The sequence below is a fragment of the Hyperolius riggenbachi genome, chromosome 12 (assembly GCF_040937935.1).
Source record: "Hyperolius riggenbachi isolate aHypRig1 chromosome 12, aHypRig1.pri, whole genome shotgun sequence".
Taxonomy (NCBI): Eukaryota; Metazoa; Chordata; class Amphibia; order Anura; family Hyperoliidae; genus Hyperolius; species Hyperolius riggenbachi.
This window is the reverse complement of record NC_090657.1, coordinates 8,530,860-8,557,872: the sequence shown is the minus strand read 5'-3', so window position 1 is coordinate 8,557,872 and position 27,013 is coordinate 8,530,860. Positions and strand designations below refer to the sequence as shown.

The 27,013-nt window shown below is 45.2% G+C and overlaps 1 protein-coding gene across 1 annotated transcript in view; it reads left to right on the top strand.

Annotated features, from left to right (window-relative positions):
* The window catches only part of GPATCH8 (G-patch domain containing 8), a 128,375-nt gene that overhangs the window by 68,463 nt on the left and 32,899 nt on the right, over window positions 1–27,013 (top strand). Inside the window, exon 3 of the mRNA XM_068261842.1 lies at window positions 19,676–19,748. Coding sequence (XP_068117943.1) covers window positions 19,676–19,748 — 73 coding nt within the window. The remainder of the gene's footprint in view (window positions 1–19,675; window positions 19,749–27,013) is intronic.

Below are 27,013 nucleotides of genomic sequence, written 5' to 3'. Positions count from 1 at the left end.
GGAGGAGGAGATGGGAGTGGACTTTTCACAGGCTTCACAGGCTGAGGGTTGGAGATGCTATCAGCCTGTCTGTGTGTAATGTGACAAGCAGAACATGGCTGCCCTCATTGCATCACAGGAAGAAATAAACATAAACTGTTGAAGCTGGTTGCAGCTAGATTTGCTGTGTAAACTACATTTTAGATTAGATATGTAGAGCAGTTACTTGTTATAGTTTTTCTTCTCGGATCCGCTATAATGGCTGCCGCGGGTTATAGTGATTCCATAACAGCCAGGGGCCGCTGCAGCCATCACGATCAGACCGATGTATACAGAGTGAATTATTACACCTGCATTGAGATCTCCCCTATCCTATTGAGGTCAGTTCACCAGAGAGGTTGGAATGAGAGTAATAAATGTGAGAGAAGAGTCCAGTCGTGTCCTCAGGATAAGCGGAGAGCTCATAAACTCACCAGGAAGCTCAGCTGAGGGGCAATGTGCATCTCTGCCGAGCTGTAGGTCTGTGTTGTGTTTGTGTGTGTATGTGTGTGTGTGTCTGTGTAGATGGTATACAGAACTTTACACAACTTTGGCCCTATCTGGCATTTCTCTTCCACAGCAGTTGATCCCAATATTAGCTAAGCTGCTCATGACCTGGTTTGTATTGCACGCTCTGCCTTTTTTTTTTTTTCTTTTACATTTTTCCTTTTTTATTATATACATTTTTTTTCCTTTCTTATTTTTCCTCGAGCCGTTCACTGTTGGGGGGTTCAGTGTGGTGTGGCTGGTCTCCCCGGCAGTGAAGGTGTTAATATTCTAGGACTTCTCTCCTCCTCTCTCCCCCTTGCCCTTCTCCTTTCTGTTCTAGTTCAGTGAACACCACGTTTATCTATTTGTGTGTATATATTTATATATTCTCTTCCCTTTTTCTGCTATGTGCTGGCATGTTGCTAGCTAAAGTGTGCACAAGGTAATGCTGCAAAGGAGGGCACCACTGCACTCAGTGCACTCAGAACAAGGACCAGCAACATTCGGTGGCCAGCTATTATTCCCATTTCTGATCTCCAGGTACTGCAATGTGCTGGTCCTTGTGGTTGTGGAGCCAGGAAGTGCTTCAGTTCGCTTGAAAAGTAGAGGCTTTTTGGTAGGTAAGATCTGCCTTAAAGGGACACTTAAGCCAGGAAAAAAAAAGTTTTACTCACCTGGGGCTTCTACCAGCCCCCTGCAGCAGTCCTGTGCCCTCGCAGCCGCTCGCTAATCCTCTGGTCCCCCGCTGCCAGCTAGTTCTGCTTCTACCAGCCCCCTGCAGCAGTCCTGTGCCCTCGTAGTCACTCACTGCTGCTCCAGTCCCTCCCACCAGCTAGTTCTGCTTCTACCAGCCCCCTGCAGCCATCCTGTGCCCTCGTAGTCACTCACTGCTGCTCCAGTCCCCGGCCGCCAGCTAGTTCTGCTTCTACCAGCCCCATGCAGCCATCCTGTGCCCTCGCAGTCACTCACTGCTGCTCCAGTCCCCCGCCACCAGCTAGTTCTGCTTCTACCAGCCCCCTGCAGCCATCCTGTGCCCTCGTAGTCACTCACTGCTGCTCCAGTCCCCGGCCGCCAGCTAGTTCTGCTTCTACCAGCCCCATGCAGCCATCCTGTGCCCTCGCAGTCACTCACTGCTGCTCCAGTCCCCCGCTGCCAGCTAGTTCTGCTTCTACCAGCCCCATGCAGCCATCCTGTGCCCTCGTAGTCACTCACTGCTGCTCCAGTCCCCCGCCGCCAGCTAGTTCTGCTTCTACCAGCCCCATGCAGCCATCCTGTGCCCTCGCAGCCGCTCGCTAATCCTCTGGTCCCCCGCTGCCAGCTAGTTCTGCTTCTACCAGCCCCCTGCAGCAGTCCTGTGCCCTCGCAGCCGCTCACTAATCCTCTGGTCCCCCGCTGCCAGCTAGTTCTGCTTCTACCAGCCCCCTGCAGCAGTCCTGTGCCCTCGCAGCCGCTCGCTAATCCTCTGGTCCCCCGCTGCCAGCTAGTTCTGCTTCTACCAGCCCCCTGCAGCAGTCCTGTGCCCTCGCAGCCGCTCGCTAATCCTCTGGTCCCCCGCTGCCAGCTAGTTCTGCTTCTACCAGCCCCCTGCAGCAGTCCTGTGCCCTCGCAGCCGCTCACTAATCCTCTGGTCCCCCGCTGCCAGCTAGTTTCGTTTTTGCCGACAGGCCCGTCAGGACTGGCCATGCGTAGCTTTTTCCGCATTTACGACTGTAAATAGCGCTATTGCGGGCCACAACGCATACAAAAATACGCATTGCCGCATTACGCACGCATGCGGCCCGCAATAGCGCTAATAACAGTCGGGAATGCGGAAAAAGCTACGCATGGCTGGTCCTGACGGGCCTGTCAGCCAATACGAAAAACGAAACTAGCTGGCAGCGGGGACTAGAGGATTAGCGAGTGGCTGCGAGGGCACAGGACTGCTGCAGGGGGCTGGTAGGAGCAGAACTAGCTGGCAGCGGGGACCAGAGGATTAGTGAGTGGCTGCGAGGGCACAGGATGGCTGCAGAGGGCTGGTAGAAGCAGAACTAGCTGGCAGTGGGGGACCAGAGGATTAGTGAGTGGCTGCGAGGGCACAGGACTGCTGCAGGGGGCTGGTAGAAGCCCCAGGTGAGTAAAACATTTTTTTTTTCTGGCTTAAGGTTCACTTTAAGCAGGCCATACACTCGTTAGATTAGCAGCAGATAGATCATCCAATAGATCTCTGATCTATCTGATGTGTTTAGGAACATTTTTTACTAGGAACAGATTTCCAATAGATTTCAGTATGAAATCTATTGAAAATCGATCTGATGGCATTTTTTTGCCATCAGATTTCCATGAGGTCCAATGCAAAATCATAAGCAATCTTAACAGATTTTCCTAGATTTTCCAGCATGTCAGATCGATTGAAATCGATCTAAATCAGCCGCAAATCGATTGATTGGTCAATTGATTTGCAATTGATCGATTTCGATTGATTGGCCGATAATCTTCTCAGTGTATGGCCATCTTTAGTTGGATTACACAAGTGTTTAATGATGTGGACACGTAGCACTAGATAACTGGTAGTGACCAACCCCTACTAAGATAGTACTAGGAACAAGGCAGCCAGTATATCCAATATGACAAACCACGTCCTGGGACTGAAGAGAGAGGTATATGGAGGCTGCCATGTTTATTTCCTTTTAAGCAATATCAGTTGCCTGGCAGTCGATATTCAATTGTAAACTACTTTAACAAGATTTTTAGAGCAGTAAGCCACCATGATTGTTCATTACCTCCAAAGACTAGAATGTACTTATTTTACTAATCGTATTGACTGATGAATAACCTACAAGTGAGAGGTCCGTGGACTCGCCATGTCTGTAACTGTACAGAGTTACAGATTGCCCAGCCAGCTCCTGGTGAACCACAACTCCCAGGCGTGTGCAAGGAGCTGAAAGACATCAAAAAAGCCTCTTACTAAAATGATATGCAAAACAGAAGGTATTTGTGATTATTCACGTTGGAGTGAGCTGCTAGATATGCAAATCATCCCTTTGTTGCTCCTGATAGCTAGCCACACCTCCAGAGCCGCTGGAATGCAATGATGTGTCAGCTTGTTAATTGTACAGAGCCAAATTAATCCCACATGCATTCAGACTGTTTTGGATTGGTTGATCCTCATCAGTGCATGGCATGGATTAATATGGCTCTATGGGGTAGGAGTTGAAACACCCAGAGTTACGGATTACCCAGCAAGCTCCTGGTGAACTCCTAGGAGTGTGTAAGGGGCTGAAAGATGAAAAAAAAAGCCTCCTTACTAAAATGCTATGCAAAACAGAAGTTTACCTTCTTAAAGAAGAACTCCAGTGAAAATAATGTAATCTAAAAAGTGCTTCATTTTTACAATAATTATGTATAAATGATTTAGTCAGTGTTTGCCCATTGTAAAATCTTTCCTCTCTCTGATTTACATTCTGACATTTTTACTGTATGTAGCTGCTGCTTGCTGTTTTGGCAGTTGGAAACAGCTGTAAACAGCTATTTCCCACAATACAACAAGGTTCACAGACAGGAAACTGCCAAGAGTACCACGGTCCTCAGAGCTTCTTGTGGGAGGGGTTTCACCACAATATCAGCCATACAGCGCCCCCTGATGGTGTGTTTGTGAAAAGGAATAGATTTCTCATGTAAAAGGGGTATCAGCTACTGATTGGGATAAAGTTCAATTCTTGGTTGGAATTTCTCTTTAAAACAGAATGTGTGATAAAGGACCACTATTGCAAAAAATGGGCGATTCTCAAGCCCCATCTGCACCATACAATTTTTTTGTCCGATTCATTTATTCGATTCAATCAGTTCAATGTCCGAGCGGGATTCATTTTGCCATTGTTTTGCAATGGCAAATCGAATTGAATCCTGATCGGACATGTCGGATTGAATCAAATCGGACAGAAAAATTGTACGGTGTAGATGGAGATTATCTGGGTTTTCTTTTTCAACAGCATTTGCAAAGTCTACCTGACAAAATAGTGTGCAAGTGAGTAGGGAGGCTGGCTGGTATATTACTGTTTTGGCAGTTGAACTGCTGTTCAGGAAATGCTGCTGAAAACCCTGAGAATCCCCCATGAGGAGATGGTCTGGCCCAAAACCTGTAGGTTCTGTCAGATTATAACTGCCTACTGTTTTTGGCTTTAGTGGTTCTTTAAAGAAAACATGAACTGAAAATTAAAAGTCAAAATAAGCATACACAAGTCATACTTACCTTCCATGTAGTCTACTCCTCAGTGTCTTTCTCCTGTCCCGCATCCTGTTTGTTCACTGTGATCAATGGAATTCTCCGTCCTCCATTTTCAAAATGGCCATTACCCATAACAGCTTTCTGGTCAGCACACAGTTAAACTGTAACATCGCCCACTTGAGCCATAGGGAAACATGGACATTACCTGGTACATCAGTTTTCCTCTCAACTATAACTGACAGCAACTGATATTTTACTGACAGCAACTGATATATTTCAGATCTGACAAAATATTGTCAGAACTGGAAGGGATTATTGTCCGCAGAAAATGGTGAGCTTCTGAGAGGAACTGATGGCGAGGTAACTATGCAATGTTTATTTGAAGTTACCTCATGTGTTTATTTTAAATATTTTTACTCAGTACAGGTTCTCTTTAAGCTATCAGGGACAACAGAGATGATTTGCATATTTGGTGGCAATGCACTGTGGGGACACCTCAGGGCTCACTTCAACCAATGCCTTCAGTTTTAAACGGATATTGTAGAAGGGTCGGGGGAAAATGAGTTGAACTTACCCGGGGCTTCTAATGGTCCCCCGCAGACATCCTGTGCCGGCGCAGCCACTCCCCAATGCTCCGGCCCCGCCTCCAGTTCACTTCTGGAATTTCAGACTTTAAAGTCTGAAAAACACTGCGCCTGTGTTGCCGTGTCCTCGATCCCGCCGATGTCACCAGAAGTGTACTGTGCAGGTCTAGTATGGTCTGTGCCTGCCCAGTACACTCCTGGTGACATCAGCAGGATCGAGGACACGGCAACGCAGGCACAGTGGTTTTCAGACTTTAAAGTCTGAAATTCCAGAAGTGAACTGGAGGCGGGGCCGGAGCATTGGGGAGTGGCTGCGCGGGCACAGGATGTCTGCGGGGGACCATTAGAAGCCCCGGGTAACTTCAACTCATTTTCACCCGACCCCCTACAGTATCCCTTTAAGAAGCCAAACTTCTGTTTTGCATAACTGCACAGCGTTAGATTGCCCAGCCAGCTCATGGTGAATCAGAAGTCCTAGGGGTGTGTAAGGGGCTGGAGAGCCTTTCAGGAGTTCTGTGTCACAAGGGTGCTTCAGAAACAGAAGCTTCTCTAATACAAATAGCTGACACTTCTGTAGTCTTCTTTGCTTTTTTTCTGCAAGACTGACGCTCCCATTCACAGTAATGAAAATATGCACATTGGGGACTTATTTGTGATGGAAATGACACACTTTTCAGAACGGGTTAAGGGAACTTCTTCATGCAGTGAGTAATTGCTCTCAGTCCTTCTCACACTGCTTATGTTTTGCAGTTTGTTTTGCAACAGTTTATAAACCTCTCCCATAATTTGATCTGTCCCTCCCTTAAAATTAAGTCATTTTCCAATCTGCTCCAACAAGATAGCCACACCTTAATGGCTTCTAACATCCAACTCTTGTTCTGACTGGAGATGGTTCTTTAATCTGCAAATGCAGGAGAGGGTAAACAGCTGAGAGCATTTGTGCACCCCTTTTCACTGATTGTAAGCAGCAGAATGCTATTGAGAAGAAAGGTTCACAGAATGTATCCATTCTTGTGTGGCCTCTTTTAGTTACATATACCAGATGTGAATTTTAGAGCCTGTTATTATCAGAGAGAATATATAATCTAATCAGATTGGCAATGTACAGTTCTCAGTATAAAGGCTCATACACACGCTCAACAAAAGTCTTTTTATATGCACAATTATCAACAACTTGAAGAAAGTGGACAACTTTTGTCAAGTAAAGTTGGACAATTTTTGTCAAGACGACCTGGGGTTATCACTGATAAGTGGCGACCAATGACTGATAAGACGCACTGTTGGATTGACTTGAGCTGCGTCTTATCAGTCGTTGGTCGCCTCTTATCGGTGATGACACCTTGTGGTCTTGACAAAAGTTGTCCAACTTCTTCAAGTTGTTTGATAATCGTGCATTTAAAAGACATTTGTTGAACGTGTGTATGTGGCTTAAGACTCTAAAAGGGATATTGTAGGGGGTCGGGGGAAAATGAGCTGAACTTACCCAGGGCTTCTAATGGTCCCCCGCAGACATCCTGTGTTGGCGCAGCCACTCACCGATGCTCCGGCCCCGCCTCCAGTTCTCTTCTGGAATTTCTGACTTTAAAGTCTGAAAACCACTGCGCCTGCGTTGCCGTGTCCTCGCTCCTGCTGATGTCACCAGGAGTGTACTGCGCAGAGACAGACCATACTGGGCCTGCGCTGTGCACTCTTGATGACATCAGTGGGATCGAGGACACGGCAACGCAGACGCAGTGGTTTTCAGACTTTAAAGTCAGAAATTCCAGAAGTGAACTGGAGGCGGGGCCGGAGCATCGGTGAGTGGCTGCGCCAACACAGGATGTCTGCGGGGGACCGTTAGAAGCCCCGGGTAAGTTCAACTCATTTTCCCCCGACCCCTACAGTATCCCTTTAAGTGTTTACATGTCCTTAGGCCTTCTATTTATGTAGAACTTGTGCAATTTGCCTATCGGTTATAGTAATGAAAAAACAGTCAAATGGGACTGGCCAATTGCAGTCATTATTAGATTTGCCTCTTTCATGAATAGCAGGAGTGAAGCTGAGAAGACGTCCTCCAGAGAATGGCAGGATCCTTCATTTCAGAATAATTAGTAACAGTTGCTTTGATGGGGCCTTCAAACAGGGATATGGTCCCCGTGAGAGTGTTAGCCAGCCTCTGCAGCAATACCTGTGGGGAAGAGGGTGGTGTTGGGCTGTGGCTGTTGTTCTTAAGGAGTCTACAGATTCTAGTGTTGCACATACACGGGTGAGATCAACATATGAAGTGTACAGATGCCTTCTAAATTTGAGTTTTCTGATGGTTGTACAATGGGTGGGCAGATTTCAGTTTTTGAGCAGAGGTCATTGGAACACTTGAAGTGTCTGCCAAGGCTACTTTCCTTGGTGAGAACATATCAATATAGTAAGCAAATCTGCAGTAGACCTGTTGCAAAAATCTGTATCCAGGCTGCCTGTAAGGCACCCTAGAGAAATTGGCAGTGGAAGGAAAAGCTGAAGTATTCCCATGGAGTGCATCTTTCAGGATCTGTGGACTCTGAGACTGCCTGGGACCAGCTTGGACAAGATTATCCCTTCCCCTTCCGGAGGTTCTTACAAATGAACCCAGCCAGCGGGCAAGTGTGAAGGGCTACTTGTGCCAAGCTGGGTGCTGCACAGCATAGCCCAACTCAACAACTTCCTCTCTGTCCGGCCTTGGTGGTGTCAACTTGTAGTGAGCAGCAGGGTTTGGAATTTGAGGGGCTGGTCAGGGTCTCTCAGCCCTGCAAATATGCATGAGATTCCCACAGTGAGAATTCAGTTCTTGCTACAGAGCACGCTGAGCTGAACTTAACACCCACTCAAGAGCTGGTGGGGGTGGAGCAAAGAGAGCAAAATAGAGGTTGCATGATAGGACATCTGTTCACTGGTAATTCAATAGTCTCTCCTAGTATTTGTTACGCAGACACACAGCTGTCACTAGGCCCTTGTACGTTATTACCTTTCTACTGTTAACTTCCCGGTAATGGTACATTATTGGCAGTGACAACTACACAGCGATGTCGTATCTTACTTCCAGGTTTTTTTGGCCACTATCCATTTATGCAAGCCCACAATTTATTACAACCTACTTCAATACGATCATGCAATGTAGTAATTTATTATTTTTATAAATATTCAGTGCATTTTTATAGTGAGCAGAGTTCAGTAACTGTGCCTCTATTATGCCCATCATGTGTTGGTTGCTTTAAACTTGACGGCTGCCTTGCAGGAGAATATATTATCGATAACCAACATTTTAGTGTACTAGTTGGTTTAAAGGATAACTCCACCTTCTGCTACATTTACTAACATTTGCTATTATACAGTAATCTATCCTAGAGGGAGTCAGCTTTGTAAATGATATTCATTGTTCTATTTCATAAGCAAAATTTTGTGTTTTTTTTTACTTTCCCCTTTAAACACAACAATCGGCATCTGAGCTGAATATGATTTACATGGTTGTCTTATTGACTTAACTCCTCAAGACTGCAAAATATAGAGAAAGGTGGGGCTGTGCTTTAAAACGTAATTGGAAGGGATTCTACTGTTAAGGCCTATTCTTATGGGTCTTTGTCACTGTGGCTACCTCTGTCTGAAGACTTCATATGTTGGCCAAAGGTGTAGAGATCGGGTGTCAATTTTGATAAACTCAAATGCTTACTGCTGGAGACTCTTTAAAAGAAAACCTTGTAGGAATGGTCCAATTTCATGAGCGTACCTGGATACCTGAATGTGTTTTGATGTGTCCACAGCAGACAAGTGTTACATCCAGGTACTGTTGATACTTTGCTAACTGGTGGACTTGAAAAAAACTAAAGCATGTTTTTGTGAAAGGCCATTCCAGGAATCGGCAGAGTCTTATGCTAGGTACACACCATACAATAGTATGGCGTGTACCAGAAAATTGTATGGTCTATACTTAGCATGACATCAATTAATCGAAGGCTGCTAGGCACACACCATAGATTTTCCTGCCAGATTTTTTACAACATGTTGAAGAAAATCTAGCTGGTAGGTAAATCTAACAGAAAATTGTATGGTGTGTACCTAGCATTAGGCCTTGTTCACATTAACCCTTTTAGCAGTTTCAATGGAGTTATCTTTGAGATAAGTACACTGCTTTTGACTTCAATTGGCAAAATGTGCTGTGCTGTAAATTTTTGGAATGCTTTGATCTTTCTCTGCTAGCAGAAAATGGAGAAACTGAAAGCGGACATTCTCTTTTATTGTCTCACACTGACCCCTAGTGACAAGCGGCCATAAATACAGATTACAGCAGTACTATTTAGTACCAAGCTTATATAACAAATTTAAAAAAAAGTGTTAAAATAAATTGGCCTTTAGCATTTGCAAGTCTCTAAATAAATTGGCTGCTAAAGGGTCAACAAACGCAGCTGGCCGCGTGTTTGCAACAGACAACATCTGCGTTGCCTTCCGTTGCACTGCTGAATGAGCATTCTGGGCAAAAATGCATGCAGTAGTGTTATCATGACACACCGTTGAGCAGCCCAGTAGTGAGAACGTCAGACAGTGAAGTCTATGCACTTGTGGTGGTATTTTGTGTTGCACATAATGCATGTTGCTGAAATGGGCATGGCAGCATGTACTGTGTGAATGAAGCCTGAGTCCTTCCAGTGAGCGATTAGTATAAGATCTGCTGAAAAGAAATGTGCACACAGGGTATGTTCTATTGGCTGAATCTCAGGAGCTCAAACATTCATCGTAAGCTGTATTTTAGTGCATCTGGCACTCAGCAAGTCTTCAGTATTGATGGCACTGTGATGTTTCTGTGGTGCATGCCCACCACTCTTAAAGGATACCCGAAGTGACATGTGACATGATGAGATAGACATGTGTCTGTACAGTGCCTAGCACACAAATAAGTAGGCTGTGTTCCTTTTTTTTCTTTCTCTGCCTGAAAGAGTTAAATATCAGGTATGTAAGTGGCTGACTCAGTCCTGACTCAGGCCTGGTGCACACCAAAAACCGCTAGCAGATCCGCAAAATGCTAGCAGATTTTGAAACGCTTTTTCTTTTTCTGTAGCGTTTCAGCTAGCGTTTTGCGGTTTTGTGTAGCGGTTTTGGTGTAGTAGATTTCATGTATTGTTACAGTAAATCTGTTACTGAACAGCTACTGTAACAAAAACCGCCTGCAAAACCGCTCTGAAGTGCCGTTTTTCAGAGCGGTTTGCGGTTTTCCTATACTTAACATTGAGGCAGAAACGCATCCACAAGCCAAAAAATGCCTCACCCCGGGAGTATGCGTTTCTGCAAAACGCCTCCCGCTCTGGTGTGACCCACCCCATTGAGATACATTGACCAAGCGGATCCGCAGCCGCAAGCGGCTGCAGAAACGCAGAAAAAGCCGCTCGGTGTGCACCAGCCCTCAGACAGGAAGTGACTACAGTGTGACCTTCACTGATAAGATATTCCAACTATAAAACACTTTCATAGCAGAAAATGGCTTCTGAGAGCAAGAAAGAGGTAAAAAGGGGAATTTCTTATCAGTGAGGGTCACACTGTAGTCACTTCCTGTCTGAGTCAGGACTGAGTCAGCCACTTACATACCTGATGTTTAACTCTTTCAGGCAGAGAAAGAAAAAAAGGAACACAGCCTAGGTATTTGTGTGCTAGGCACTGTGCATACCCCTGTCTATCATCATGTCACATGTCACTTCGGGTATCCTTTAAACTGCTACCTCCAGGAGTTTTCAGACAGAAGAGCAGCAGCAAAGGCCTGTAAGTATGAGCCTGCAGCAAGGGTTGTTGATGGCTGGATGACTTTACCCAGCAGGCATTGCTCTTGACTGGCTCTGTAAGTGAAGCAAATGTCTGCCCCGTGCATCCATCACTGCCTTCCCTTGCCATACTCTTACCATTTTACTTTTATTTTTCCATTCTTTCCTGTCTCCTCTCCTCCCTCCCTTCCTGTTATCACCAGCTTTCAGTTCATCCCTCTCAGTTGACACTTGAGATTATTTTGTCTCTGCCTCTTCATTTCACCTTTCCTGCTTTCATCTCTCTATATAGCCTTAACTTGCAAGCAGTGGCTTGGTGACAATGCAACAAAAACATTAAAATAGAAAAAAATAGAACAAAAAAAAAAATCTGTGTTTCTTACTGTGTTACATTTAATTGTTCCTTTGACAGCCCTGTTTTTAAAGCCAGGTTCGTATTTCCACTCCACTTGTATTATCTTTTGGAAACTAGCAATGCTTCCCCCATATTGTCTGTCTTTTTAACCTTTTCTCGTAGAAAGCTCATAGTGATTTTTCCCCTGATTACCCAAGCAGAGTGCCTCCCCTTCCCTGAGTAGGCCAGGCCTTTTATCCCTGTTTACCACCCTCAGCATTATCCTCCGTTTAATCAGAAGTGCCGATGTACAACGTGCCATAAATGTAGTGTTTAGTGAACAAGCAGCTCACGTCTGAACTTTGCCTTCGAAGGCGTGAAGACTCCCATCGTATCTTACAGTAACCCACGGTGTCTCACACAGGCCCAGCTCTAGTAGGTTTACTGAAGATCACATAGATGGTTCTAATGGTTTGGCAAGCTACGGAGCTTTGTACCATCTTCTCAACGCAGTTCCTTCAAGCTTTTGTTATATACTGTATTTTTTGTACTATAAGACTCACTTTCTCCCCCAAAAGTGCAGGGAAAAAGTCACCGCGTCTTATAGCCCAAATGCAGGGAGTTCCTGACTTGTGAACGCCTGCCAATACCAACCTCCAACCTGCCCCAATGTTGGGAATTCCTGTACTGTGCCCATGCAGAGGAGGACACGGGGACAAACGGAGGGGACAGGGGACACAAAGGTGCGTAGAGGAGGGGACAGGGGACTCAAAGGTGTATAGAGGGGGACACAAGGGGACACAAAGGGGTATAGAGGACACAAGGAGAACAGAGGAGGACACAAGGGAGACAGAGGACGACACAGAGGGACAAAGGGGCATAGAGGAGGAGACAAGGGGGACACGAGGACAGAGGCAGACACATGGGGGACACAGGGAGACACAAGAGGTACAAGGGGGCATGAGGTACAAAGGCGGCATAATCCATAACATTCCCCTTCACCATGGATGCACCAGGTTTAGTATATATATATTTTTTCCCCTGGTTTTGTCCTCTGAATCTAGGTGCGTCTTAGCGCCTTATAGTCCGAAAAATATGGTATATAATCTCTGCAGCTATTACACATACAGGTGAAGAGTTTTTACTAAATTTGAAATGGTTTGAAATGGTTTCCTCCATAAACTGATTTGGTGAAGGGTGATCAGCGTGATATCAGTTTTAAAAAAAAAAAAAACCTGTTTGGTGAAGATCCAGTGCCATGAAGTTCTTTGACCAATGCTCTGTTGGTCCACTAATCTCAATCGAGCTCCATACTGTGTAGGGGCAAAGAGTATGGATATGGTGGTCCTACTCACCAAAAGGAGATTTTGAGATGTCCACTTTGGTGGCCATTGAGTATGTGCTTTTCCAGTCTGCAGCTTCCAGCAGGTTCCATTGATTAATTAGGTGAAGGCTTCTGTATGAGTCTACGGTTGAGGTACTAGATGGAACTTTGCTGGAGCATGCGTAGTAGCTGCAGAAGGCCAAGTCGCTGTGATCTCACTTGTGGAGATCCTGCAACTGCAATTTTGTTGGCCATGGCTATCATACTCAGTCACTAGTGCCCATAACCTACAGCCATGGTGATAGCTCTTTTCGCTTCAGCAGGAAATATTCCAGCATCAGGACAGGCAATATTGGTATAGTTTGTTGAGCAGGCTGTAGATGCAGTTCCTATCTACCTATCCCCATTACTGTTGTTACTCTATACCCACTACCGAGTTCTTGGGATGTTCAGATGCTTTAGTTTGTAGTAGAATAGGCCAGTTTGTCCTCGTGGCTTCCCAACGGTGCATGTTTTGCAGGCAACCTCAGTTAGGCACAGGTGGGGTAATTAGTGTCTCAGCTACATGGAATCCACCAAGCTGAGACACAAATTATCTCACCTGTGCTTAGGTGAGGTTGCCTGCAAAACATGCAACATCGGGGAGTCACGAGGACAGGTTGGAGAAATACTGGAATAAGACAAATGCCCAAAGTCTGTTTACCAAAGAATCCTTTAGCTGGTGCTCAAGGATTCTCGAATTGTTGTCAATGCAGATGGCGCCTAAAAACCCACCACTGGTCTGGAATTTCACTTTCATTTGGGCTCGCCTTGGACAACCTATTCCTTGGCTATGAGACATTCCTAGATCTTCTGCCATTAGTAGCTGTCCATATATTCATTCTCAGCCTGCTTTGTGGGTAATGGAGGTCCCTGTATTCCGAGTAAGGATATAGGTTGTCGACATGTCAGCAGTTCCTGGAATGCAGCTGGGATGTTGCTCTCATTTCTGTTGCCTTGCTGACTCTGTATCTAGAAGCCTTCTTTCACTTTACAGCCCCTACAACGTCCACCGAGAGCTGTCAAGGAAGATTGTTATACGCGCTTTGAGTCCTATGGGAGAAAAGTGCTATAGAGATGTTATTGCTGTTAAAGGATGCCCGAAGTGACATGATGAGATAGACGTGTGTATGTACAGTGCCTAGCACACAAATAACTAGACTGTTCCTTTTTTTCTTCCTCTGCCTGAAAGAGTTAAATATCAGGTATGTAAGTGGCCGACTCAGTCCTGACTCAGACAGGAAGTGACTACAGTGTGACCCTCACTGATAAGAAATTCCAACTATAAAACCCTTTCCTAGCAGAAAATGGCTTCTGAGAGCAGGAAAGCGATAAAAAGGGTAATTTCTTATCAGTGAGGGTCACCCTGTAGTCACTTCCTGTCTGAGTCAGGACTGAGTCAGCCACTTACATACCTGATATTTAACTCTTTAAGGCAGAGAAAGAAAAAAAGGAACACAGCCTAGTTATTTGTGTGCTAGGCACTGTACATACCCATGTCTATCTCATCATGTCACATGTCACTTCGGGTATCCTTTAAGTTTACTGAGCTGAGTGGCTATAGACAGGAGCTCTTTTTTTTGTTTGTTTTTGTTTTGGTGCACACGTCACATATATGTCAAATTTAACAAATTTTTTGTTTTACGTCATTTGCATATTTTTGTAGTGGTAGTTTCAGCTCTGGATTCACTCCCTATATACTTACTGTACATTTCTTCCAAGAGCCAGCTTTAAATGCGTGACCTTTATGGTTTGGCTGGCCTTCACTTTAGACACACTTACGAGTTGGCTGCAGCCAGAGAAGAGCTAGTTATCATTCCAAAGTGCACCGAGTTTGCATAACTCTTTCACAGCGGGTTTGCAGTATGTTGTTATCCAACTGCCTTTATGGCCGAGCAGTGACTCCCCTCTTATAAGTGTCTGAGTAGAGACCTGTGCCTATACGGTGTAGTAAGCTACGAGCAGAGAGCCGTGGTGTAATCACACAGGCTTCCGGCACACAATCGCTCCCATTGGGGTGTCAGAAATATTCCTCCACAATCTGTCAGGCTAGGTTTTCCGATCTTAGATTATTGAAAGCTGTTTTGTTCATTCTTTTGGCAGGCGTGGATGTTTTTGTGAATCTTTCTGGCAGAGTGGAGTATTTTCCCATTCTTTGCGGGTGTGTGCTGTATTTGCCTGTCTTGTGAATTTTTTTTTGAATCTCAGAAGTTATCTTCTTTCAACAACATATTACACAATTGGAAAAAAGCAAAACAAAATGATATCATCCTAAATCCCTACGCTGGGAAGGCTGACCAGTCAATGCTTTGAGGCTGGACCTGCTCAATCCTTTCTAATTCAGCACAGCTCGGGCTTAGAGACAGATTACGAGCAAAAGGTGTCTGAATCAGAGCTGGCTTGTACTAGAAAGCCCATTCAGAATGCATTCCAGCTACAGAGCCTTGAGAGCTGATAAGAGGGGAGCTCTGAGCACCAAACTATGCACTGCCTGCCTGAGTCTCGGGACATTGCAAGCAGAGCCGGGACAAGGTCCTCCAGCACCCAAGGCTGAGACACCAAAGTGCGCCCCTCCATCCCTGCCACCCCAGCTGTCACACACTGATTGCTATTAGACTAAGAGGCGCCGCAGGGCCCCCAACACCTTAATCTCTAGTTATCTGGCTTGCAGTCACTGTCATATATCTTTTTTTTTTTTTATGTCTCTCACCTTCAAACACAATAGGGGAATGATAGCTGAGTGAGTTGTGCGCCCCCTCCTACACTGCGCCCTGAGGCTGGAGCCTCTCCGGCCTCTGCCTCGGCCCGGCCCTGATTGCAAGCTTAGGTAGGCACAGACATGTCAGTCCTCCATATTGCTGCTAGCTATGTCTGCTTTTAAGTTTGCAAGTTGTTTTATGCTAGTTTGAATCTTATTTGTAAAGAAATGCTACATCTACATGTAAGTCTTAACACCGCCCCTGACCTGTAGTCCTCTGGCAGAGACAACGGCTTAAACATGTCTCTTCTACCACCAAATCTTCCCATTCAGTATTCAGACCGGTTTCTGTGTATCTTCGAATGTAGATGTGTCAAAAATGAAGTTTAATTACAGGCTTATTAGGGCAAAAAATGAGGTTTTTGGTCAGCCTAATGGCTCTTATAGCAGTTCTTTTTGTCATTTCTGTTCTGGATTTGTAGCCCTAGCATTGAGTGAAGCAGTGGAATTCATTTCCCATGCCTTATTAGTAGGCACTGATACAACGCCCTCCCCTGCTTGTCTGCAGTGCGCCTCTGTGCATAGGAATGCAGAACAAGACTGCCTTCTATGTCCTGCCATGTTCCACCCTGCAGTATTATGAGTCACCCCTCTCCCCCTCCCTTAGCCTTTCTGTATTGTCGTCCCCCCCTCCCATCTGCCTTCATCATTGCAAAGGAACATTGTCTCCTCTATAGACTGCAGTGTCTGTATACAGGCTCTGAGCTGGCGTTTATGGAAAGCACAGTTCTTCATTGATAAAATGTGTTATGAGCACAGAAGGGGCCACGATATCACAGTGGGAATATTTGTTTTCCTATCCTTACATAGACTTATCTATAAATATAACCTAGGACTTCCCATCTTAGCATTAGAGTAGCCATCTTGTTAGTGAAAGCAGCCATGCTGTCAGCATCGGGCAAGCATCTCCACCATACCTGACCAGTCACCTGCTGTATCTTGCACTTCCTAATTAGCCAAGGAGATAACTTCCCATGATGCTTAGACGGTCGCCTGCCTTCTGATAGTCACTTTTAGCCATTGAATCTGTACAGGGAAGATGAGGCACTCTGCTGCACCCCCCCCCCCCCCCCATCCCCCCCTTGCCTCTGTTTTTGCTTTGTCATTTGCACTTACACATCCTTGGCTGTTAACCCTGTCCTGTCTCACCCTTTTTTGCATTAGAGGCTATGCAATCATCTATAAATCCCATTTGGTAAAGCCAGGCGTTCAGGTGTACGTCTTTTTGTTTCCTTCTCTCCCATGATTACTTTTGTCTGGATAACACTAACACCAATGGTTTCTTCCGGAACAAATACAATAAATAACCTTTTGCTGCATGCTTTTAGTTACCTCTGAGATGATCAAAATGTCATTGAGAAAGCGAAATCAGAAGCCACACGGTCGACCAGTTTTGCTACACGGTTGGCTTCTGGGTCACTCACAAGTCCGTGTCTTTGAAATTGTCCCCCCGGGGATGAAATGTGCTGTCCCATTGAGAGTTAAAGAGTACTTTTTTCTTTTTTTTTTTTTACTTAAAAAGTTTTGAAACTGTTCTAAAATAATGACCAGACCTGAAGAATTTTCTGACAAATTGGCTCCAGTCTTGGCAAACCACTTGCACCAAAATTGAGTTAATCATGGTTGCTTGCAGGCTGAATCGCATGCTGGTGTCTTCAGTGGTTTGATGGCTCCTCCTCAATTCCTAAATCGGCCAATCAATGTACAGATATGTCCTGTTGTATCTGAAGAGATTCCTGGTATATTAAAATGTGCACGTGTGAAAATAATTATAGTGATGGTATTTCAATAGCTGGCACACAGTCCTGACTATTGGCATTTCCCATGCATGGAAGAAGCCGGCTGTGGATTCACCTCAAAGCTGAAGTATCACTTTCAGGTAGCATTGGCATTTAAAGGACCAGTAAACCTAAATGTAATTGACTTTTGCCTGATAGTTAAGGGTAATTTTTTTATGCTGCCCAAACAGCAAATTTATCTAAAACTAGTTGACCTAAGCCCGTTTAAAAAGGGGCGCTAGGTCTCTGTCCTACCGCCACATGTCAGTGCACATGCACGCGCACCCTTCTGCCACGCGCGCACCCGACCACCCGCCCGACTCCCTGGCCCAGTCGTCCTGTCCCAACGGCTGTCCGTGCTGCACATGCGCAGTAGTACAAACGCACGGACACAGTGACAGGATGACGTAGGGGCACTTAGGTTTTACTACATAGGATTACTATTAAAGTATTTGGCCTGTACAGAGTATTGTCCTCATTTGTGTCACCTGTCTTGGCTCTGCCGAGCCCCGGAGACACCGTAGTCACCTGCATTGTCCAGAGATCACTAGGGTACACTGTAGCAGAGGGTTGTAGCCACTAAACTGCCTCATGTTGATGCACCTGCAGAAATCTGAAGCTGAATCAATATTTTATAGCCAAGTTGGTCTCTGTTACGGCAGGTTATGTGTTATGGGCTGTAGTCCTTAGTTTGTATTATTAAACTTTTTAAGCCCTAATGAACTCAAAACACGCCTGCCATTTTCTGAAGGTAGGAGGCTGGATGGTGCAATGGTTGAGGGCTCTGCCTCTGACACAGGAGACCAGGGTTCGAATCTCGGCTCTGCCTGTTCAGTAAGCCAGCACCTATTCAGTGGGAGACCTTGGGCAAGTCTCCCTAACACTGCTACTGCCTATAAAGCGCCCCCTAGTGGCTGCAGCTCTGGCCTAACACTGCTACTGCCTATAGAGCGCTCCCCTAGTGGCTGCAGCTCTGGCCTAACACTGCTACTGCCTATAGAGCGCCCCCTAGTGGCTGCAGCTCTGGCCTAACACTGCTACTGCCTATAGAGCTCCCCCTAGTGGCTGCAGCTCTGGCCTAACACTACTACTGCCTATAGAGTGCCCCCTAGTGGCTGCAGCTCTGGCCTAACACTGCTACTGCCTATAGAGCGCCCCCTAGTGGCTGCAGCTCTGGCCTAACACTGCTACTGCCTATAGAGCTCCCCCTAGTGGCTGCAGCTCTGGCCTAACACTGCTACTGCCTATAAAGCGCCCCCTAGTGGCTGCAGCTCTGGCTTAACACTGCTACTGCCTATAGAGCGTGTCCTAGTGGCTGCTGCTCTGGCTCTTTGAGTTCGCCAGGAGAAAAGCGCGATATAAATGTTCTGTGTTTGTTGTTTGAGTGTTTTTTTTTACCCCCAGCCCCCCTTCTCAACTAGGGCTCTGGCTTTGATTCTTATGTCCTATGTTACATGCTTTCCCGCAAACAAATGCTAGGCCATGCATACATGCACTTGTGTTGCATATAGAGTTGTCTTGTGGGAGCTTGGATCTCTGGAAATAGAAAACAGAGCAAGATACAATCGCTGAAAAGTCGCATTGCATGTGTGAACCAGCCCTTATTGCTATTTTTCTGCAGTGTTGTTTGGGTTTACTGGCTCTTTAGCTGCATTTTCAATAGAATAATAATCAGGAACTCTTAACATGTGCTTCAGCTGGCAATCAGGTTGGCATTTACACGCTGACACTTGCCTATACGATATGCTTCAGAAACCTGCCATGCCTGCATTTATTGCAAGATTCACAGAATTGGAAGCAATCATTTTCATTCAAAAACTCCTAAGTTTTGTGTTTCATCTGTGTTGGAGTATGGTCCGAATAAATACCTTCTGAATAGAATATAAAATATCGAGTTACAATTTCCTTCCACTCTTTAGCTCTTTTTGGGACAGCACCCTCTATGTGGTCTGGGTGATGGCTAGCTGTTTGTCTTATGCTCTCTGTATCCCGGTTTCATATTGAACTCATATTCACGTATGTCTTCCCCCAGACACACCAGCATATGACTTGTTTTCGCAGATTACTGAGGAGCCAGTAAGAATGCCACCTTCCCCCTTCAGACCATAGCGTAGGGAGCACAGTGTTTTATGTCACCATACACCTAGTTTTGTTTTTGTTTTTTTTTTGTTTTCTGTTTTTTCCCCCCCTTTTTAGATTTAATGGTTTGTGATTATTCAGCAGAGTTTATATCAATTTTTTTATTTCTTTTATTTGCATGACTGTTAGTTCTCACAAACTTCGGTCACCAGTGGAGATTGACTGAACAGAGGGAGGGGGGGGCAAATTTTATTACTGGAATATTTTCGTGTTTTTTTTTCTCCCCCGTCCTTCTCTCCCCTATCCGTTCAGGATAACATCGGACATCGCTTGCTGCAGAAGCATGGGTGGAAGCTCGGCCAAGGCCTGGGGAAATCCCTTCAGGGTAAGTGACCTCTCGTTTTGGGTACAGACGTGTTTTTATGCAATTGGTTGTGTCGGTGTCCACATGCTGCCCCCCTCTTCACTTCACACCTGTTGCTCTTTACTTTACCCTTCTGTTTCGCAAGTACAAGAAGACTCTCAGGAGACCAGGGATATCTGGGGAAGACTGTTATACATAGCTCAACACTTTGCATGCCTTTTATAACCTCCCAAGTCTTAGGGGGATTCATGAAGAACTTAGGATTTCCAATTTTCATTTTTTGTATTAATTTGAAATGTTTTATTGAGGGGTATATCTTTTACTGCGTCTCCCGTTTGCTTACACTTCCTCCCAGTTCTGAGTTTTCCAAAGTTTGTCCCGTGTCTTGAGGGCTATCCGCTTTATCTTCCTGTGGTATATGTTTTATTCCCAGTAGTGCACAGAAAGTGTGTGTGCGAAAGATCCGGAATATGCCTTGCCATGGTTGTGCGCAGAGTGAGATATTACAGGAAAAGTCCCAGCGCTAGCTTGCATTCAGAGACATTTTATACACTTAAAGTGGCCTATGGCTGACGGAAATATCCCTCCTGTGGCATCCAGTGCTGTTGAGATTTCTTTCTGCTGGATCCAAACTGGAGTCAGTCACATGGTCTCGACCTCATCATGGACCTGGTACTTAAAGGACAACTGAAGCGACAGGGATATGGAGGCTGCCATATTTATTTCCTTTTAAGCAATACCAGTTGCCTGGCAGTCAGGGCTGTGGAGTCGGTACAACAATCTTTTGACTCCTCAGTTTATGAAACCGCCGACTTCGGGTACCCAAAATTACTTTGACTCCGACTCCTTAGTCTAATACTTACCAGGGCTGTGGATTTTGTACAAAAATCATCTGACTCCTCAGTTTATGAAATCATCGACTCCGACTCCAGGTACCCAAAATTGCTCTGACTCTTCGACTTTGACTCCAACTCAGACTCCACAGCCCTGCTGGCAGTCCTGCTCATCCTCTGCCTCTAATACTGTTAGCCATAGCCCCTGAACAAGCATGCAGCAGATCAGGTGTGTCTGACATTCTTGTCAGATCTGAAAGATTAGCTTCATGCTTGTTTCTGGTATTATTCAGACACTACTGCCTCCTAATAGACCAGCAGGACTGCCAGGCAACTGGTATTGTATAAGCGGAAATAAATATGGCAACCTCCATATATTTCTCACTTCAGTTGTCCTTTAACTACAGATAGTTTACGATGCTTTTCCCGTCTTTGTGAGGTGTCGGGACAGTTGGCTTACCTTACCGCTGCCACCAAACCTGACAGCTGAGCGTTCTGCTTTCAGTACAGCTACATTCTCCAGTTTTCCTCTGCAATTATGATAAACTCTGCATGGATCATTGCTCTAAAGCTTCTGGCACATCAGACACATTCCTTTTTAAACGTTTATAGAATTTTGTGTGGAGAATGAGCTTTCTGGACCTTACAGAGGAACTGTCGCGAAAATCTTAATTTAAAACGCATACAATTAAGTACATTTTTTCCAGAGTGAAATGAGCCATAAATTACTTTTCTCCTATGTTGCTGTCACTTACAGTAGGTAGTAGAAATCTGACATTACTTCCCATCTTCCCATAGGGGGGTTCTCAGGGTTTTCTTTACTTTTAAAAGCACTTAGTGAATGGCAGTTACTCCGTCCAACTGCCACTATAGTGTGCAGCAAGGGAGGCTGGCCAGCATCTTTGTATTAATCATTTTACAGGGAATATCTTTATAAAGAATAAAGGCCATGCTGAGAATCCCCCATGAAGAGATGGACTAGCCCAAAACCTGTCGGTAATGTCCGATTTCTACTACTCACTGTAAGTGACAGCAACATAGGAGAAAAGTCATGGCCTCAATTCACTAAGATCATGCTGGAGATAAGGCAAGAGAAAACTTACCGCCATACAGTGAGGGAGTTATCTTATCTCTTCATTCCTTAAGTTACCTCCTCTGTAGTTATTTTCACACGCAGTTAATAAGCAAACCTGTCTTTAACTCTGGAGTTATTTTAAGGATTAGAGAGATAACTTAAAGACAGAAGAGGTAACTTTAGGTTTGCCTGAGGTAAAATGTTTCCTGAATACGACATGCCTTATCACCATGGTGATAACTCTAGAAACGTTATTAAAGACAGGAGATAAGCTTTGTGAATTGATGCCATTGGCATGGTATGGCTCATTTTACTCGGTAAGAAATGTACTACTTATTTGTATGTGTTTTAAATTTTAAGATTTTCGCAACACTTCATCTTAAAGTTTGTTATTGTAGAGGACGCTAAAGCTAACACAATATTAATACACCCATGCAAGCGAGTTCATCTGTGAGAAACTCCTATTGCAGGTCCCCTAGATTATATCCTTAACTCAGAATATAGCATTTTTGTTTGAACGCACCGTGCAGTTTAGAAGTAGGATGGTGCCAATTTTAGTTTTTTGAGAGAAGGGCGCTTGCTGCGCAAATTAACGATGAAAACTTGATGTTGGTAAGGGGTGTTTCACACTGGACGGATCAAAAACTGATGTGTGTAAAAACTGATCCAGTTTTTATTGGGCATCCGTTTTTTGATCCGTGATACGTCATGTGACTTGATCAGATGACCAAGTCACAGAACTTGCACAAGGTGAGCAATGGATGTGACCGCCAAACCACTCCATAGCATCTGGTAAAATAACTGCTAATTACACCCAGTGCTTCCCTGCTGAACTCTGCATAGGGGTATACTGTGACAAGATTAGCATCCTCTCTAATAATCCCTAACTGTCCCTGCGTCATCCTTCCTGTCCCTGGCTGTGTTTCCGTGTTTTTTTTTTTTTTGTGCTGCGCATGTTCGCAGTACAGACCGTTGGGACAGGAGGACGGGCCAGGGAGCAGGGTGGACAGTTGTGCGCGTGCGGAGGGCAGGTGTGCGTGCGCACTGACTGGCGGCAGTGGCGTGACGAGACCTAGAGCCCATTTTTAAACGGGTTTAGGTCAACTAGTCCAATAATACAATAGGGGCTTAGGGAAGCCCAGACCATCCCCTTGTTAGAAGGGCTAATAATCTGAAATAAGGTGGTTAAAGCGGACCCAAACCAAACCTTTTTTTTTAATTCAAAGTATTTAGTTGCACCACTCTGACACATACAAAGATAAACACTCCTTCAAGCCTATGAGCATTTCAGTGCATGCTTTTCACCCTTCTCTTTTCATAACTAGGGTTATACAGGTGGCAGTCATTAGCTATTCCTCCTTTGCTGGACACTACCTACTCCACCAGTCTGCCGGATACTGTCCCGGCAATATGAAAGGAAGGGAGGGGTTCCTCCAATAAATGTAAAATATTTTATATTTGTCATCATGCAGCTGGAAAAAGGCTGCTATTAATTATAATTTAGTAAATAGATTTTATTTCTGAAATTTGGTGTATCTTTAATTTGGGTCCACTTTAAATCAGACTCGCGAGCCATAGTGTGTGGACCATTGCTGTGAACGTTTGGTGCATTTGTAGTTGAAGGATCTGGTCAGGCAGGAAGTAGGTTTCTAGGTTAGTTTGTGTTGCTTTGTAACCCATCACTGAAGCCTGTTGCTAGCCTGTGTGACCTGTGTAGAATATTCATAGTGTCCAAGAAATCCAACACTTCAAACTAGATATTTCAAGGCTCTTTCTCTCCTGCATCTGCCCCAGGTTTAGGTTACCTAGCGTCTCCCCTTCATCAGATGTTGGCAGCTGTAGAATAGTGTAGAGCTCAGGCTTCTCAAGGCCTCTCAGTGAAGGATTTAATCCCACAGCAGACACTTGAGCTTGTGCTAGGGTAAAGCTGTAGAAGAGTTTAATTAAATTGAGTCCATATATCACATTCCTTGAGGTGTTGTGGGACTCATGGGGGGGGGGGGGGGGGGGGTGGATAGCTCAAACGTTCATATACTAAGTAAATATGTCACTTTAAGAAGTCTTTGAAGAAAGCTGAGATACTTTAGCTTCAATTGTTGAGTTATTTTAACTATTTCATGGGGTTTCACATTGTTTGAGTACTCCAAGAAAATAAAACTTTATTAGTCACTTTCTCTAAGCCAGTGATGGCTAACCTTGGCACTCCAGCTGTGACAAAACTACAAATCCCATCATGCCTCTGCCTCCCCAAGTTATGCTTAGAGCTGTCAGGGTATTGCAATGTCTCATGGGACTTGTAGTTCCGCCACAGCTGGAGTGCCAAGGTTAGCCATCACTGCTCTAAGCTGTTATTTAAAGTGGACCTGAACTCTTGAACAGGACAGGAGGAAAATGCAGAGAAATGCACCCTGTATGTATTTAGAGAGTTGGCAGAGCAGCTAATTTGTAAATGTAGAACATTAACCCTATGTCTGCTCCCATGAAACAGAAAGTAGACACACTTAAGATTGACAGACAAATGACAGCGCTCAAGGCTGCACCTGAAATGAAAACCAACAGAGACATGCAGAGCCCCACTGGGGCTAAATACATGCCTTGAATGCAGAACAGATGCAAATTATGTACTCATTGTAATCTTAAAATTTTGAATGTAGATTTGAAGCAATGAATGCAGCTATCCACTAGTATACTTACGTTCAATTTGCACAGCGGGAGACATGGCAGCGCTTTCAAACAGAAGTTATACCTGAATGATCAATCTGCATGGATGTGCAGTGCTCCAGTAACTGGACAATATTACACACCTAGCACTCACTACAGGCAAAGGGGGGGGGGGGGGGGGGCTGGCTGTGTGTTAGCTACAGTAAATAATGTGTGCACATATTATTACCTAATAGACTTCCCCACAGCGATGACGGACCCCCTCGGGGAAGGCCTAACACTAGTCTAGCAATAAAAACATAATTTTTCCTCGTGCTGCTAATCATAAATGGTATAGACATTTTATCAAGCAGACATACAGACAAATGACACTGCAGATTCACATCAGGATTTGTATCAGCTGTAACGAAGAAATGTTTTCCTTTTTAATTGTTATGCTTGCGCTTATCTTTTAGAGCAGGTAGGAAGTCCTGTGTTCAGGTCCACTTTAAGTGATATCCTGCACCTCTATGACCCCTTGTGCTGGGTAAATGAGGCAGAATTCCACAACAGTCACTCTCCTGTCTGCTTGCAGTTAATGAAGCTTCTGTTCCACTAACCTCAGAAGGTAAGGGTTAGTGTGTTGCTGAACTCTGCCGCTATTGGCAGTATTTGCACAGCTCAGAGATTTACTTACGGTCTGAGTATGGCGGCCTGGAAGAGGCAAGCGCCAGCTAATCCTGACTGCTTGCAGCAGGAGGGGTCGGCACTTGTGGCAACTTTTTGTTGGATCGGTAGCAACTCCGGGGGTCCCTGCACTGCAGCAACCAGAGAGATCAGCAGGACAGCCAGACAACTGTATTGTTTAAAAGGAAATAGATATGGCAGCCTCCATGTCCCTCTCCCATTCTTTTAATGCTGTAAGTTTTTAGTTTGAGGAAAAGCGGGGGAAAAATCCATAAAGGACATTTATCACCAACCCCTCCTATTGCAGCTTTGCCGGGTTTTCTGGTAAATGTCTGTAAAATGAATTTTAGTAGAAAGCCTGCGTATTGCAACATGCAAGCTTCTGATACACTGGAACATAGACGTCACTGTGGATGTTTATTAGAACGATCATCTGACCCAGCAGTACAAAAGAGGCTTGTGTAACAATACTTAAAGGATACCAGAACCCAAATGACTATGAGAAAGGGGGGGGGGGGGGGGCATGTATGGTGAGCTGTCCTGATGGTCACCGCTCTCCTATTCTCCAATCTGCCCCTCCGATCCTCCTAAATGCCCCCCCCCCCCCCCAGCACCCTTTTTCTGGATGGCCGGGTATAGTCATTGTGACGTCATGCGCCTGCACAGAGCACTCGCGGCTGCGATCACGCGCTGTAGGACATGCGCAGCCGGGGCAGCGCAGGCGCCGTGATACCCGGTCGTTGAGAAAGAGGGTGGCTGGGGCCTTTAGGAGGATCGGAGGGGCAGATTGGAGAAGCGGTGAGCATCAGGACAGCTCACCATACATGTCTGCTCCCCCTGTTTCTCAGTCAGTATGCTGGTTAATGTACTTGGAGCTAGACCTCGATTTCTCCCTCCATAAATGACTCTGCCTGCAGGGTTTATGATTTCTTAAAGTGGCCACTAACGATCCAATTTCTAGTGAAAAATCGTTTGAGCGATCAGATAATTCAATAAACTAATCTTTGCTTCCTATCTATCACAACCAACAAGAACAAATCCAAATTTAGTTTTGACCAAGATCCAATCGGACGATTATTTTTAAATCGTTTGTAACCGATTGTGCCCATCATGGGAGATTATTTACAACCAATCCGATAAGAATTTCTGATCACTCTGATTTTTCGCTAGAAATTAGACAGTGGCCACCTTTAGAAAGATAATCTTCATCTGAGTAATTGGACTAGTTGCCTGTAGCTCTGCCATATAACTGTAGTCAGGGCTCGTTTCCCAGCTAAGCAGAAAATGTACCCACTCCAGTATGTTTTCCACAGGGCAGCAAAACGCAGGATGCAGATTATTTGTTAAAAATAGGATCTATTCCCCCTTAGGGTTAAAACCAGATCCTTTTACTGCGTTTCTGTAGATTAAACAGAGTACCAACCTACATTTTGAGCAGACGCATTTCTCCTAGCAATCTATGGTGAAGCCGCTCCGGACACAAACAAGACGCAAAACTGGCGCAGACACTGAACTGCTTCAATCCGAAGAGGAGCCGTTTTGCTTAAAGGCCCGGTTCACATTAGCGGTTTTTCCGGAACGTATACTGTACAAACGGAACGGATGTGAAAGGTTCCAATGTTAACCTCTGGATCCATTCACACGGATACGTTCCGTACGTTCCGGTCCCCGGACCTAAAAATTGCTGCAGGCCCTAATTTTCCGGGCCAATCTGCTTAGCGGAACAGATCCGGACAAAAACGCTGCAGCATTGGGGCAGTGGGAAACGGAACATTTCTTCACACTAGTGAAGAAACGGACCGTTCCACGGGGGATGGGGGCATGGGCCGACACTAATTTAGCGACGGGAGGGTGAGGGGAGGGTGAAGCAGCCGGGCAGGTGGGTGAGGGAGGGTTTATAGATACCTAATCTTCAGTAGCAGCCGGCGGTAGAGGCTTCCGTCGTCTTCCGCGTCGTGACGACATGTGACTAGTCACATGACGCGCTGTGTACTCTCAGAAGAGGAAGCCTCTACCGCCGGCTGCTACGGAAAATTAGGTATGTATTGCTG